This window comes from Chenopodium album, chromosome 1, assembly GCF_948465745.1.
Source record: "Chenopodium album chromosome 1, dcCheAlbu1.1, whole genome shotgun sequence".
Lineage (NCBI taxonomy): Eukaryota > Viridiplantae > Streptophyta > Magnoliopsida > Caryophyllales > Amaranthaceae > Chenopodium > Chenopodium album.
The window spans coordinates 85,396,211-85,409,659 of NC_137834.1; the positions used below are offsets into that span (position 1 = coordinate 85,396,211).

The following is a 13,449-nucleotide window of genomic DNA, read 5'->3' on the forward strand; positions in this document are numbered from 1 at the left end:
TGGTTTATCACTTAAAACTATTACATAGGATTCAAAAGTCCAAAGATGCACACACTTACAAGTCTTATAAGTAACAAGCAAAGCCATAAAATTAGGGCCAAAAATGAATTAACTTAAATACAAAAGAATATTATCTCACATTACCAATCCTTGGAATCCCGGAGGGTATTAGGGAACATGGTAAAAATTTTGGCAATTTTTATTTTCGAGCGAAAAAAGTCAAAAAATTCCAAAATTGAAGACTAATATCCAGGCATTTTGCGAAATTTTGAAGGTTTCGGAACTCGGTGTTGAAAAGTCTTGAAATTCCAGGAAATACCTCTTGGTGTCATATAATGCCGTTTGGAACCATATATGATTATTATATGTTGTCATAAATATACGTGGTAGGCTTGACCTAATGAAATCGGTGCAAGTTGTAAATCGGTAAATTTGTCGTATAAAGGCAAATTGGATGGTTCCACACTCCTAATGGGACTCCCGGAGGGTATTAGGGACCATGGTAAATATTTCATCAATTTTTTATTTCCAGGCGAAAAAAATAAAAAATTTCCAAAATTGAAAGCTAATATCCACTTTTTTGGAGAAATTTTGGAGGTTTCGAGCCCGTTGTCGAAAAGCCTTAAGATTTTAGGGGATACATCTCGGGGTCATATAATGCCGTTTAGAACCATATATGAGCATTATATGTTGTCATAAATGTTTGTGGTACGCTTGAATTAATAAAATCGGTGCAAGTTGTAAATAAGTAAATTGGTCGCTTAAAGGCAAATTGGATGGTTCCACCTACCCAATTAGACTCCAGGAGGGTACTATGGACCATGGTAAGTATTACGGAAATTTTTATTTCTCGGCGAAAAAAAACAAAAAATTCAAAAATTTAAGGCGAACATCCACGCCTTTTGAGATATTAGGAGTCTACAGGGGCCCGGTGACTAATTTTTTTTTAAATTCTAGGGAATATATCTCGGGGGTCATATAATGTCGTTTGCAGCTATATATGATCATTATTTGTTGTCATAAATGTTCGTGGTAGGCTTGAGTTAATGAAATCGGTACAAGTTGTAAACTGGTAAATTGGTCGTTTAAAGGCAAATTGGATGGTTCCACCCTCCTAATTGGACTCTCGGGGGGTTTTAGGGACCATGGTAAAAAATTCAACAATTTTTATTTTTGGACGGAAAAAGAGTCAAAAATTTCAAAATAAAAGGCTAATATCCACGTTTTTGAGAAATTTTAGAGGTTTCGGGGCATAGTGTCAAAAATGCTTGAGATTTTAGGGGATAAATCACGGACTCATATAATGCCGTTTTGAATCATATATGATCATTATATGTTGTCATAGATGTTCGTGGTAAGCTTGAATTAATAAAATCGGTGCAAGTTGTAAATCAGTAAATTGGTCGTTTAAATGCAAATTAGATGTTTCCACCCAACCAATTGGATTCCCATAGGTTATTAGGGACCATGGTAAACATTTCGGTAATATTTATTTTCAGGCAAAAAAAACTAAAAAAAAATCCAAAATTAAAGGCTAATATCCACACTTTTTAAGAAATTTTATAGGTTTCAGGGCCCAATGTCGAAAAGCCTTGAAATTCTAGAGGATATATCTCGGGGTCATATAATTCCGTTTGGAACCATATATGTTCATTATTTGTTGTCATAAATGTTCGTGGTAGGCTTGAGTTAATGAAATCGAAGAAGTTGTAAACCGGTAAATTGGTCGTTTTAAGGCAAATTGGATGGTTCCAACCAGCCAATTGGACTCCTAGAGGATATTAGGGACCATTGTAAACATTTCGGCAATTTTATTTCCAGGTGAAAAAAAGTAAAAAAAAACTCCAAAATTGAAAAGCACTATTTTTCAGAAATTTGGGATGTTTCGAGGCCCGGTGTCAAAATGTTTTGAGATTTTAGGAGGTACATCTCGCGGTCATATAATCCCGCTTGGAACCATATATGATCATTATATATTGACATAAATGTTCATAGTAGGCTTGAGTTAATTAAATTGGTGCAAGTTGTAAACCGGTAAATTGGTCGTTTAAAGGAAAATAGGATGTTTCCACCCACCCAATTGGTCTCTCAAAGGGTATTAGGGGCCGTGGTAAACATTTCATCAATTTTTATTTACGGACGAAAAAAAGTCAAAAAATTACAAAATTGAAGGCTAATATCCATGCCTTTTGAGATATTTCGAAGGTTTCGGGGCTGGTGTCGAATAGAAATGAGATTTTAGTGGATACATCTTGGGGTCATATAATGTTGTTAGGAACCATAAATGATCATTATATGTTTTCATAAATGTTCGTGGTAGGCTTGAGTTATATTAATGAAATCGGTGCAAGTTGTAAACCGGTAAATTGACCGTTTAAAGGCAAATTGATTGGTTCCACCCATCCAATTAGACTCTCGGAGGGTATTAAGAACCATGGTAAACATTTCGGTAAATTTTTTTCCCTGGCGAAAAAAAATAAAAAAAATACCAAAATTGAAATCCACGCTTTTTGAGAAATTTGGGATGTTTCAAGGCGCGGTGTCAAAAAGTTTTAAGATTTAAGTAAAAACATCTCGGGGTCATATAATTTCGTTTGGAACCATATATGATCATTATATGTTGTCATAAATGTTCGTAATAGGCTTGAGTTAATTTAATCGGTGCAAGTTGTAAATCGGTAAATTGGTCGTTTAAAGGCAAATAAGATTGTTCAACCTACCTAATTGGACTCTCGGAGGATATAAAAAACCATGGTACACATTTTGGTAATTTTTATTTCCGAGCGAAGAAAAGTAAAAAAATTCCAAAATGCATGCAAGACAAATATCCACACTTTTTGAGAAATTTTGGAGATTTCGGAGCTCGATGTCGAAAAGAAATGAGATTTTAGGGGATACATCTCGGGGTCATATAATGTTGTTTGGAATCATATATGATCATTATATGTTGTCATAAATGTTTGTGGTATGCTTGAGTTAATGAAATCGGCGCAAGTTGTAAACCGGTAAATTGCCCGTTTAAAGGCAAATTGGATGGTTCTACCCACCCAATTGGACTCTCGGAGGGTATTAGAGACCATGGTTAACATTTCGACAATTTTTATTTTCGGGCGAAAACAAGTCAAAAAATTCAAAAATTGAAGGCTATATCCACACTTTTTGAGAATTTATGGAGTCTTTGGGGCCCGGTGTCGAAAAGTCTTGAAATTCTAGGGAATACATCTTGGGATCATATAATGTCGTTTGGAACCATATATTAATGTTTGTGGTAGGCTTGAATTAATGAAATCGGTGTAAGTTGTAATCTGGTACATTGGTTGTTTAAAGGCAAATTGTATGGTTCCACCTACCTAATTTGACTTCCGAAGGGTATTTGAGACCATGGTAAAAATTTCGGCAATTTTTATTTCCGAGCGAAAAAAGTCAAAAAATTCAAAAATTTAAGGGCTAGTATCTACTCTTTTTGAGAAATTTCGAATGTTTTGGGGCCCGATGTCGAAAAGCATTGATATTTTAGGGGATACATCTCAAGGTTATAATGTTTTTTGGATCCATATATGATCATTATTATATGTTGTCATAAATGTTCGTTGAAAGCTTGAGTTAATGAAATCGGTGCAAGTTGTAAACCAGTAAATTGGTCGTTTAAAGGCAAATTGGATGGTTCCACCCAGCCAATTGGACTCCCGTAGGATATTAGGGACCATGGTAAACATTTCGATAATTTTTATGTTTGGGTGAAAAAAGTCAAAAAATTCCGAAATTTAAGGCTAATATCCACGCTTTTTTAAATTTTTTGGAGGATTCGGGTAGAGCTGTCATTTCGGGTAAACGGGTCGGGTTTGGGTCGGGTCAACTCGGGTCGGGTCAATTCAGATTAATTCCATAACCTATGCGGGTCGGGTCATGCTTGAGTCGGGACACGTCGGGTGATACTTCTTATCGGGTTTGGGTCAGGTTTAGGTTAGGTTAATAACATGTCGGGTTACATTCGGGTCGGGTGAACAATAGGTCGGGTTTAATTCGAGTCACGAGTTAAAACGGGTTAGGGTCATTCTCGGGTTTGAGTCGGGTTCGATTCAATTCAATAATTTGCGGGTTATAATAAGGTCAAAAACATAACATGGAATTCCGTCATACTCAGTCTCTCTTCAAATTGCAGTCGTCCGATCAACCAAATCCAGCATCTTTTCGGAACAAACTACGCTTTAACTGCACAAAACAGTTTACTTTTGCAAAACTGTGTCACGCCATTATACAAGTGTGTAATTCCGAACTTGGTTGAGAGCTGGTTTACGAAGTGTAGAGGAAGGAGGGGAATTTTGAGTTGTTATGCTAAGGAGAGTTCTACTACTTTGAGGTACGAAGATGTTATTGGTACTAGATGTCAATCCCTGTTTTCGTCTGTAGTTGTTTATGATTCCGACTTATGGGTTGAGTTTCAAGCGGTTAAGGTAGGTTGGTGGCTTACCGGTACGTGCCGTTGTCATCCCAGTGCTTCTTGTAGTCATGTTGGAGATTCCGGGTTCCGATGTCGGTGTCGTCCGGGTTTCACTGGTGATGGGTTCATCGAAGGAGAGGGTTTTCGTGTGCTTGGTCCTTTTCAATTTTCACGCTTAATATAACGGATAACTTTTGAGTGGCTATAATATGATTGTAGTCATTATCACAACCATTCATTTATGTTGACTAATACAAACTGTTGATATAGATTACATACATTTATATTAGTCGATATAAAATGGCCACAATTTTTTTATTTATTGTGTCCATTTGAAAACTATCCTAACATAACACGTATGTTTTTTTTTTCCTAGTATGTTCTACCTGATTCACTAGAGTAGTAGAGTCAACTCTTGTGACATGTTTTGGTCAATAGTCATTGTACAAGACCTTGAGTCAACTGTGCATTTATTTTGCAACAATTTATTCACATTCAATAATTGATATACACCGTACTGAACTAATCATAATAAGACTAGTCATTGCAATGTTTTAGAGTTGCACACTTTTCTCATTTTGACCGACTTCTACATATAATTCACATTATCTATCCACACTTAAAATTTTATGAATGCTGATTAGTTCATTTAATTTGTCTTTAGTCAGTCAAATACACTAATTTGTTCCTATTTACTATCATATTACATTTTTTACATGTGAATAATCAACTTCCTAACTTGCTTTCCAAAAAAAAAAAAAAAAAAAAAAAAAAAAAAAAAAAAAAAAAAAAACTTCTCATAACTTCTTAATTTTTTTTGGTTATTGTAACTAGATTTTAGACAGGCTCTAATGAATGGAAGCTTTTGCAGATTTATATGCAGCAAATGTTGGAAATTACAAGATTGGTGAAGGCTATTCTGATCAACTTCATAACCTTTCTTTGTCTGGTACCCAAAACGACCAATCTAAGAGCCAAGGTGGACTACCTTTTCTTCCGACCTCGATTATTGGGGTAATTTCTTTGGTAGGTGTTACATTGTCGTTAATATACTTCGTAGTTCATTGTTGGAGGAAACACAATAAGTTATCTTTAGTATCATCGTCATTGAACTTAAAATCGCCCTTCTTGAAAGTTTCTTATGACATGCTTTTGAAAGCAACAGATGGATTTTCGAAAGAAAATTTAATTGGTGTAGGTCATTTTGGTTCTGTTTATAAAGGAGTCCTTGATCTAGACAATATCATGGTTGCTGCTATTAAAATCATTAGCCTTGATCTAAAAGGAGCTACCAAGAGCTTCATGGCAGAGTGTGAAACATTAAGAATTACTCGCCATAGGAACCTTTTTAAGATTGTTACTGCTTGCTCGAGTATGGACTTTCAAGGTAACGATTTCAAGGCGTTGGTTTATGAGTTCATGCCAAATGGAAATCTTCAACAGTGGATTCACGTTGATCAACACGAGAGAACCCTAAGCCCCCTTCAAAGAATTAATATTGCAATTGATGTAGCATGTGCACTTGATTATTTGCACAACAATTGCGACGTTCCTATAATTCATTGCGACTTGAAACCAAGCAACATTTTGCTCGACAATGATATGGTTGCTCATGTTGGAGATTTTGGATTGGCAAGATTTCATTTACATGTGCACGCAAATAATAGTAGTTCGCTTGCAGTTAAAGGGTCTGTTGGATATGTTGCTCCAGGTAACTCAACAATATTATTTATTTTTGTATATTTTACCTATCAATAGCCAATTTCCTCACCTCGGAAATATCTTGTTTTGGACAGAATATGGCCTAGGAAGCATGGTATCCGAGGAAGGTGACATTTACAGTTACGACATTGTGTTGTTAGAGATGATGACGGCAAAAACTCCCACTGATAGGATGTTTGGGGAAGATTTAGACCTTCATAAGTACGCAAAATCAGCATTATTAACAGACCAGTTGTCCAAGATAATTGATCCACGACTTCTAGATGATGATTGCATTGGTGCAAGAAATAGGAATCAAGATGAAAATTTGGCAGCCAGTATTGAATGTTACATCAAGTGCATAAAATCTAGCATTAAGGTAGGATTAAAATGTTCGGTCGAGTCACCTCTATATCGAATAACAGTCAAAGATGCAATCAACGAACTACAAGGGACGAAGGATAAATTACTTAAAGAGTTACACATCATCAACAAATATATGTATTGAATAGTGTCAGATGCTATATTTATAGACGGTTAAGCTTGCTATTAACTTAGTTACTTAAAAGTTAATGTAGGATGTATATAAATATATTTTTTTCCATCTAAAATAACGGTTGTATTTGAAATAATAGCACATCCGTATTTACACATCCTTATCTCTATCTATATATGCTTAATCTTCATTTTCTTTTTACTTTCTTTGTTTTATAAGTAGTTTGTTTATATCTAGCTTTTCTCTGCTTTATTAATTTTTTTTTTTGAAACATTTCTCTGCTTTATTTGATAAGCTCTTTTAATTTTTGGACAAATTATGGTGTGGGAAGCATGGTTACTTGTTAGAGATGATGACTTCCATAAATCCCATTGATAGGATGTTTGAAGGAGGCTTAGACTTGCATAATTAATTATGCTAATTAACAACATTGCCTAATTAATTGATAAACATCATTGACACAAGGCTCCTAGATGATGCAAGTGAAGGAAATGAAGGCGAACTTTTGGTAGAAAAATTAAATGAAGTGCATAAGGTCTATCATTGAGTGAAATGTTCAGTAAAGTCACCACAAGATTGAAGATTGAAGAATTACAAGTAACAAGGGATGTTCTCCTTAAAGACCTACAAATCATCCGTGCAATGCGCATTAGGTACGTGCATACAATTTACATTAGATTTAATTTTCTGGTATCACAATATTCCTTCCATTACTGATTTTTTAAACCCCTTTAAAGGATCTTGCTAGTTAAACACGTTATAAGACTAATCAGAGACGTAGGCGCAGAAAATTGATTCAAATAAATTTTTTGTTTTACTGTCAATCTATTACTACATGTAATATATTCAAAGTCAAACTGCATATATATAAAATTAAGCACGTACAATATCCAGCCTAAGCTATGTTGAGCAACTCAGAGAAGTTCTGTTATCGGCTTATTGCTATATTATCTAGCCAAGTCTTTCCTTTTTATAAAATGTTCATTGTTATATAACGAAAGGTTCATTTCGAATTTTCGGATATCTATCTTCAGTTTCAATAATGTTTCTTTCAAAATATGTTCAATCATAAAATGTTGAATTTTTTAAACAATAAATGTTCAATTTTGAAAACGGAAGACCAGCCAACTTTGGCCATTTGATGAGATTGGTCACTGTTCGTCTATTTGAAGCCCATCACCCCTCAACCAAATCCCATCTATAGAGGTGGCAATTCGGGTTTGGTTAGATTTTGGGTCAATTTCGTGTTATGCTTAAAAACTATCAAAAATAGTATAACACTTAATATTATTACAAAATATGAAATTTGGATAAAATTGGGTTAAATTCGAGTTGTTTCAGGTTTAGTTCAGGTCGGTTCGAGTTTCTCTCAATAATTTCGTGACGGGTTATTGGTGTAAACTATAAAAATTCAAACCTGCAATATATGATTAAAAAGGTAGAAAAATATACGGAAACAATGATTTTCATTGATAGTTTGTGGGTTACAACTCTCGTAGATCCCTTGATTCCTCTCTCCAAAGGGCTAGGTTTTGATATTTGTTTATAGTACGGGGCCTTGTCGGCTTAATCCATACTTTATACCTACAATGTTTAGTAGTAGGGAGGAGATGGGGTCTTTGTGACTTATTCCATCCGAGCCTAATTAAACCCTAATTCGACCCTCTTTATATAGAGAATCGTAGAGTAAAAGATAATAATATATGAGATTCAGAAGATAAATATCTTATAATTTAATTTTTTGATATTATCTCCTTATTTACATATATACGACACCGAATAATTAACAAAATTTCGGTGTCAACAATTGGGTCAGGCTAGGGATTGCCAGCCCAACCCATCCATTAAACATTCTTCAATGGGCCATCTGCATGCCCATCTTGTATTCTTTTACTATCAACCGTAAAAAACTTTTCTAGTGTTTAGTGAGCTCCCTTAATTAGTTTCTCTATACTATTATACATTGTTCTTAAACGAAGTTACTTAAATTAAAAAGATAACAGACCTTAAGAAAAAAAATAGACAAGTATCTCGACTCTTTAAGGCACCTTAAAAGATTTTCAATGGAGTCAAAGATCAACATACACGTAATCCAATGAAAATCAGAACACATCAATTATATTTGTTCCCACTTTCCTAGTAGTTTCATTGAACTATAGCAGGAACGCATGCATACCGCGTTCATTGACGGTACATGACTCGTTTTTTCTTTGTCTGCTGGCCCCGATAAATGAGTTGATGACTTAAACCTCCTTAGCTACGGAAGTACGGAGTGCTTTTTCTTAATCTAAGGTCCATAATTTTGCTCCTACTTAAAAGCAAGTTTTTTGTTAGCATTTGATAATGTACACTCTACATGATCCAAACTTTAAATCATCATAATCTAGATTATTTTGATAAGTAGTATCTAGTATGTACATTTTTTTTAATTAATTTTTTTAAAATAAAATATTCAAAGTGTCTTAGATTGGGATCTTTATATATATATATATATATATATATATATATATATATATATATATATATATATATATATTCTATTTTATTAATTAAAAGTCATACGACATCTGTAATAGAGATTCCACGTTAACAAATACGGTTATGATTGTATTTATAAGCCAAAATTAAAGTGATCCATTTAAGTAATTATTATTTTTGGGCTTATTACGTCTTTTATAGAGCATGGTTTAATTTTATGTGTAAAGACCATTGGACCTTTCCTAATGCATAGTGGGCGGATTAGGGTAGGAAGTTATACAAATATACGTCTAGGGTTATGGTCTCCAGTAGTACATACAATAGACTCTCAGTAATCTCTCATCAATAGAGAAAAAACCCTAGAGTGTGGCTAATAGAGGACGCATAATCAAGAAGTGGCTTGATCAGTTGTCATGGAATCAGGTACTACGTCAAAAACTCAAGAAAGAACAATACAATATTATTATTAATTATCCCTTTCACCTTTACAGTAACAATAAAAGCAATCACAAATCCAACAAAATGCATCAGATCATGTAACGGGGGACAACAGTAAATTACCCTTTCGGATTCTCCAAAAATGCGAGTTTCAACTGGATTGCACATCCGACGGTAGAATGGAATTCAAAGGTTATGATATCCGAAGCATAACATGGAATTCCATCACACTGGATTTCCCTCCAAATTGTGTTGGGTAGTGCTTCCAAGTTGTGGGTAGTTGTTTCTTCAATTATAGGATTATTAGTTTTATGTTTCGTAGGTTTTTACAGTATTTAGCATGGATAGTTTATCATTAGCCTATTTAAGAGAATGGATGTATCGCAGTTTAATTAAGCAAATAATATTCAATGTTCATTGGTTTTTTTTTTTGCTTCTTTATCTTTCTCTTTAATTTTACTCCCATCGTGTTTTAATAAGTATACACTTACCAAATCCAGTCGTGTTTTAATAACGGCTATACTTCATTTTTTGGCAAAAAAGCTACATTAAAATATTATATATCTCCCCTCTTATGGTCCCCACCCAAATCCACTATTAAGTTTTTATATTATTATTTCTTTCATCTCACATTCATTACTTTTCAATAAATTATTAACCTCACTATCTTAATTTTATAATTTTTTAATACTCCAACTACCCCACTTACCTCTTATTTTATTTAAGTTAATTAAATTGCCTAAAATAATGTGCCGATCAGACTGTAACACTTAAAAACACACTGAGGGATTATCTTTTATATTCAACATGTATTAGAGCTTCAGGGTAGATCCGGGAAAGGAGAGAGATGAAAAAAAAAATTCAGAGTAAGTGAATTAAAAAAAAAAATATCAATCGTGTTTGTCGTGAGAAAAAAAATGGTGTCGTGCGTGAGTTTCATCAAGAATTTTAGTCGTATTTCATTGTTCATTAGTGTTTGTCATACAAATTTTGTTAAAATGAGTGTTTTTTGTGTTTAACCATGGAAGTAATGGTTAGTGTGGTGTGTTGATGGGTTCTCTTTCAACCCATGAAAAGGAATTTAATAATTCTGTGAAAAAGAAGGCAAAAATTGTTTGAGGTAAAGATCACATAATCTTTACAAGTGTGGAAGTTGTAGTCAACGCAGAGACGGTGTTCAAAGATTTTTGGTACGATACAAGGTGACATGGTCAATTGGAGGACAATGTCAAAGAGAGTTAATGGATAAATGTGCTCTATTGAAGCCGGTATGTTAGTGAAAATATTCATCAACAAGATCGAGTACATTGATGAGAAGTGCATCAATAAAAAATGTCGAAGTGTGGTAGTGTGAAGAGAAGCGCTCCGAGGATATCGTGTTAGTGATGATGTTCATCAACAAATTATGTGTAGGTGATGAGATGTGCATCACAAGTTAAAATGTCTAGCAAGAAGTTATGAAATTCGAAGAAGATAGGAGAGCCTTCTAAAGTCTATTATGTGTAAGTGATGAGATGTGCATCACAAGTTAAAACGTCTAGCAAGAAGTTATGAAATTCGAAGAAGATAGGAGAGCCTTCTAAAGTCTAGTGTCGTGGTTGTGTCGTGAAAATCGGGGTTGAGGTATCTTGAGTGTCAACACTGTTAAAGAGTGTCAAGTTCAAGTGGAAGTCCGTCGTCGCAATATGGTAGTAGAAGTTTAGCAGTTGTACGTGACTTGGAAACAAGGGGGTGTGTTGGGTTGTATGTGTTTCCAAGTTGAGGGTAGTTGTTTCCTTAATTGTAAGATTATTAATTAGTTTTATGTTTATAGGGTTTTTACTTAGTCAAAGTATTGATATTGTCTAGATACGTTCATGTTTATTAGTTAGAGGGTAACTAGGTTAGTCGTAGGCTAGTTGGTTTCTAATATTTAACATTGGTAGTTTATCATTAGTCGATTTAAGGGAATGAATGTATCTCAGTTTAATTAAGCAAATAATATTCAATGTTCATTAGTTTCCTTTGCTTCTTTATCTTTTTCTTTGATCTTATCTTTTATATTCAACAAATTGCAATCGTCCGATTCCTGAAATTTAACCTCTTTTCAAGGGAAAAACTATGCTTTAAGCCTTTAACCAGGCTAAATGGATTATTTTTACAGAAGTGCGCCAAGCCGTTCACTGGGTGCATGGTTCCACAACAGGGCGATGGGTTTGGGTTGTGTGGAGCGAGGAGAATGAATATAAGTTGGTATGATTTGGCAAAATGGTACTTTAGGAGGTGAACTTTTGAAGTACGGGGATGTTATTGACAGTCAAGGCATATTCTATCCGGAATTGTTAGAGTGGTATTGTTAGTTAAACTTTTTACAATTTTGTGGTAAAAAAAAATTAATAGTTAATTGTTTTTAAAACACACACTTTAATTGGTAGTTCTTGACAAAATTTCCCTTATTTAACTATTTTTTTTAATTGTTTTTTCAACTGAAAAAACTAGCTAATTTAGAATCTTTAGATCGGAGCGTGTGACATATGCCATAAATAATTTTTAACTTGCATGATGCCCGTGCGACTAGTATCGCTTAAATGATCAAGAATTCATGACTGATCATACTAGAATCTTAAAAATAAAAAAATAAAAAATAAAAAAATCATACAGTACTTTAATATATTACATCAACAATAACCTAAATTGATTTGATGGTGTCGTATGATAATTTTTTTTACCGTATTTTAGAATAATCTAGTCATTACCTAATCAGCTCAATGGGATAAAGACAAAACTTTACTCTATCAAACTATGTACTATTCGTAAAAAGACACCCACCAATAGATGGGTAGCCATTTCAAAAGAATGATTTGTCTCTATCGAGATATATTGAATTGGACTATACATAAAAAGACAATCTGTCCAACCAATTATAAGTTCAATGTGATATTCTTTTCGATTGTGATTATGTGTACATGATTCACATAGAAATAGATGCACCACGTTTATACTTTTGAACTTTTAGTATTAAAATTTGAACACTTTGCAAAATATAAAATATTTAGTTAAAAATAAAACAAGTCACAAAAAGTCAAAACTGAACATAAACATGCAATTTTATAAGTTCATATTTTTTTTACAGAAATGTTCATTTTATATGCATAAATATAAAATTTATATTAAACTATTGAATTATTATGAGTCTGACAAACTTCTTTAAAAATATTAATGTTTATTAAATAGTGTTGTTTTAATATAATACATGTTCAAAATTTGCGATTGTTTAAATTTTTTTTTTTTACTAAATGTTCAAAATTTGCGATTGTTTAGATTTCTTTACTAATTGCTCAAAAGTATGGGCTGGTGCATTACGATTGTTCAGATTTTTTTACTAAATGTTCAAAATTTTCTATGTTCAGATTTTTTTACTAAATGTTCAAAATTTGCGACTGTTCATATTATTTTACTAAATGTTCAAAAGTATAGGCGTGGTGCATTGTACTTGTTCAGATTTTTTTTTACTAAATGTTCAAAATTTTTGATGTTCAGAATTTTTTTACTAAATGTTCAAAAGTATGGACGTGGTGGACCTTAAAATTTGTGATATTCTTTTCTTTTAATCTATTATTGTTTATGGATTTGTTAAATTAATTGACTAATAGTTGCACTTTTGCTAGTGATTTTATCCAAGTTAAGCTTGATTGACTTTTTGCTACAATTTTCCTACTTAATTACTGTAATTTTGTGGTGTTTTATGATCGATATCATCAATTGCGCGTCATTAATAAAAATCCATCTGACATATACAAATGAAATCTACATTAACAAATACATAAAATTGAATCATTAGAGTAACCTTAATCAAAGCTACAATCGTTAAAAAAATCTTGCACTGTGGTACATCTCTCGCACACTTCGTTGGAAT

The 13,449-nt window shown here is 33.3% G+C and overlaps 2 protein-coding genes across 2 annotated transcripts; both read left to right on the forward strand.

Moving 5' to 3' along the window:
• The first annotated feature begins 4,123 nt into the window (after positions 1 to 4,123).
• On the forward strand, positions 4,124 to 4,625 carry LOC145637588 (wall-associated receptor kinase-like 14). The gene is made up of 2 exons (XM_081688833.1): positions 4,124 to 4,143; positions 4,226 to 4,625. Exons 1-2 carry the CDS (start codon positions 4,124 to 4,126, stop codon positions 4,623 to 4,625), a joined length of 420 nt encoding a protein of 139 aa, XP_081544959.1.
• Positions 4,626 to 5,296: 671 nt separating this feature from the next.
• On the forward strand, positions 5,297 to 11,820 carry LOC145637604 (putative LRR receptor-like serine/threonine-protein kinase At3g47570). Its single transcript, XM_081688834.1, has 4 exons — positions 5,297 to 6,152; positions 6,238 to 6,521; positions 10,700 to 10,822; positions 11,698 to 11,820. The coding sequence occupies exons 1-4, from the start codon at positions 5,297 to 5,299 to the stop codon at positions 11,818 to 11,820; spliced, it is 1,386 nt and encodes a 461-aa protein (XP_081544960.1).
• Positions 11,821 to 13,449: the final 1,629 nt, after the last annotated feature.

Excerpts from the sequence above, each read along its gene's own strand:
- LOC145637588 (XM_081688833.1), top strand. The coding sequence starts at position 4,124 with ATGGAATTCCGTCATACTCA. Across the intron at positions 4,144-4,225 it reads ATGGAATTCCGTCATACTCA|TTTACTTTTGCAAAACTGTG; the intron begins GTCTCTCTTCAA and ends TGCACAAAACAG.
- LOC145637604 (XM_081688834.1), top strand. The coding sequence starts at position 5,297 with ATGGAAGCTTTTGCAGATTTATATGCAGCAAATGTTGGAAATTACAAG. Across the intron at positions 6,153-6,237 it reads TGTTGGATATGTTGCTCCAG|AATATGGCCTAGGAAGCATG; the intron begins GTAACTCAACAA and ends TGTTTTGGACAG. Across the intron at positions 6,522-10,699 it reads GCATAAAATCTAGCATTAAG|TGTGGAAGTTGTAGTCAACG; the intron begins GTAGGATTAAAA and ends AATCTTTACAAG.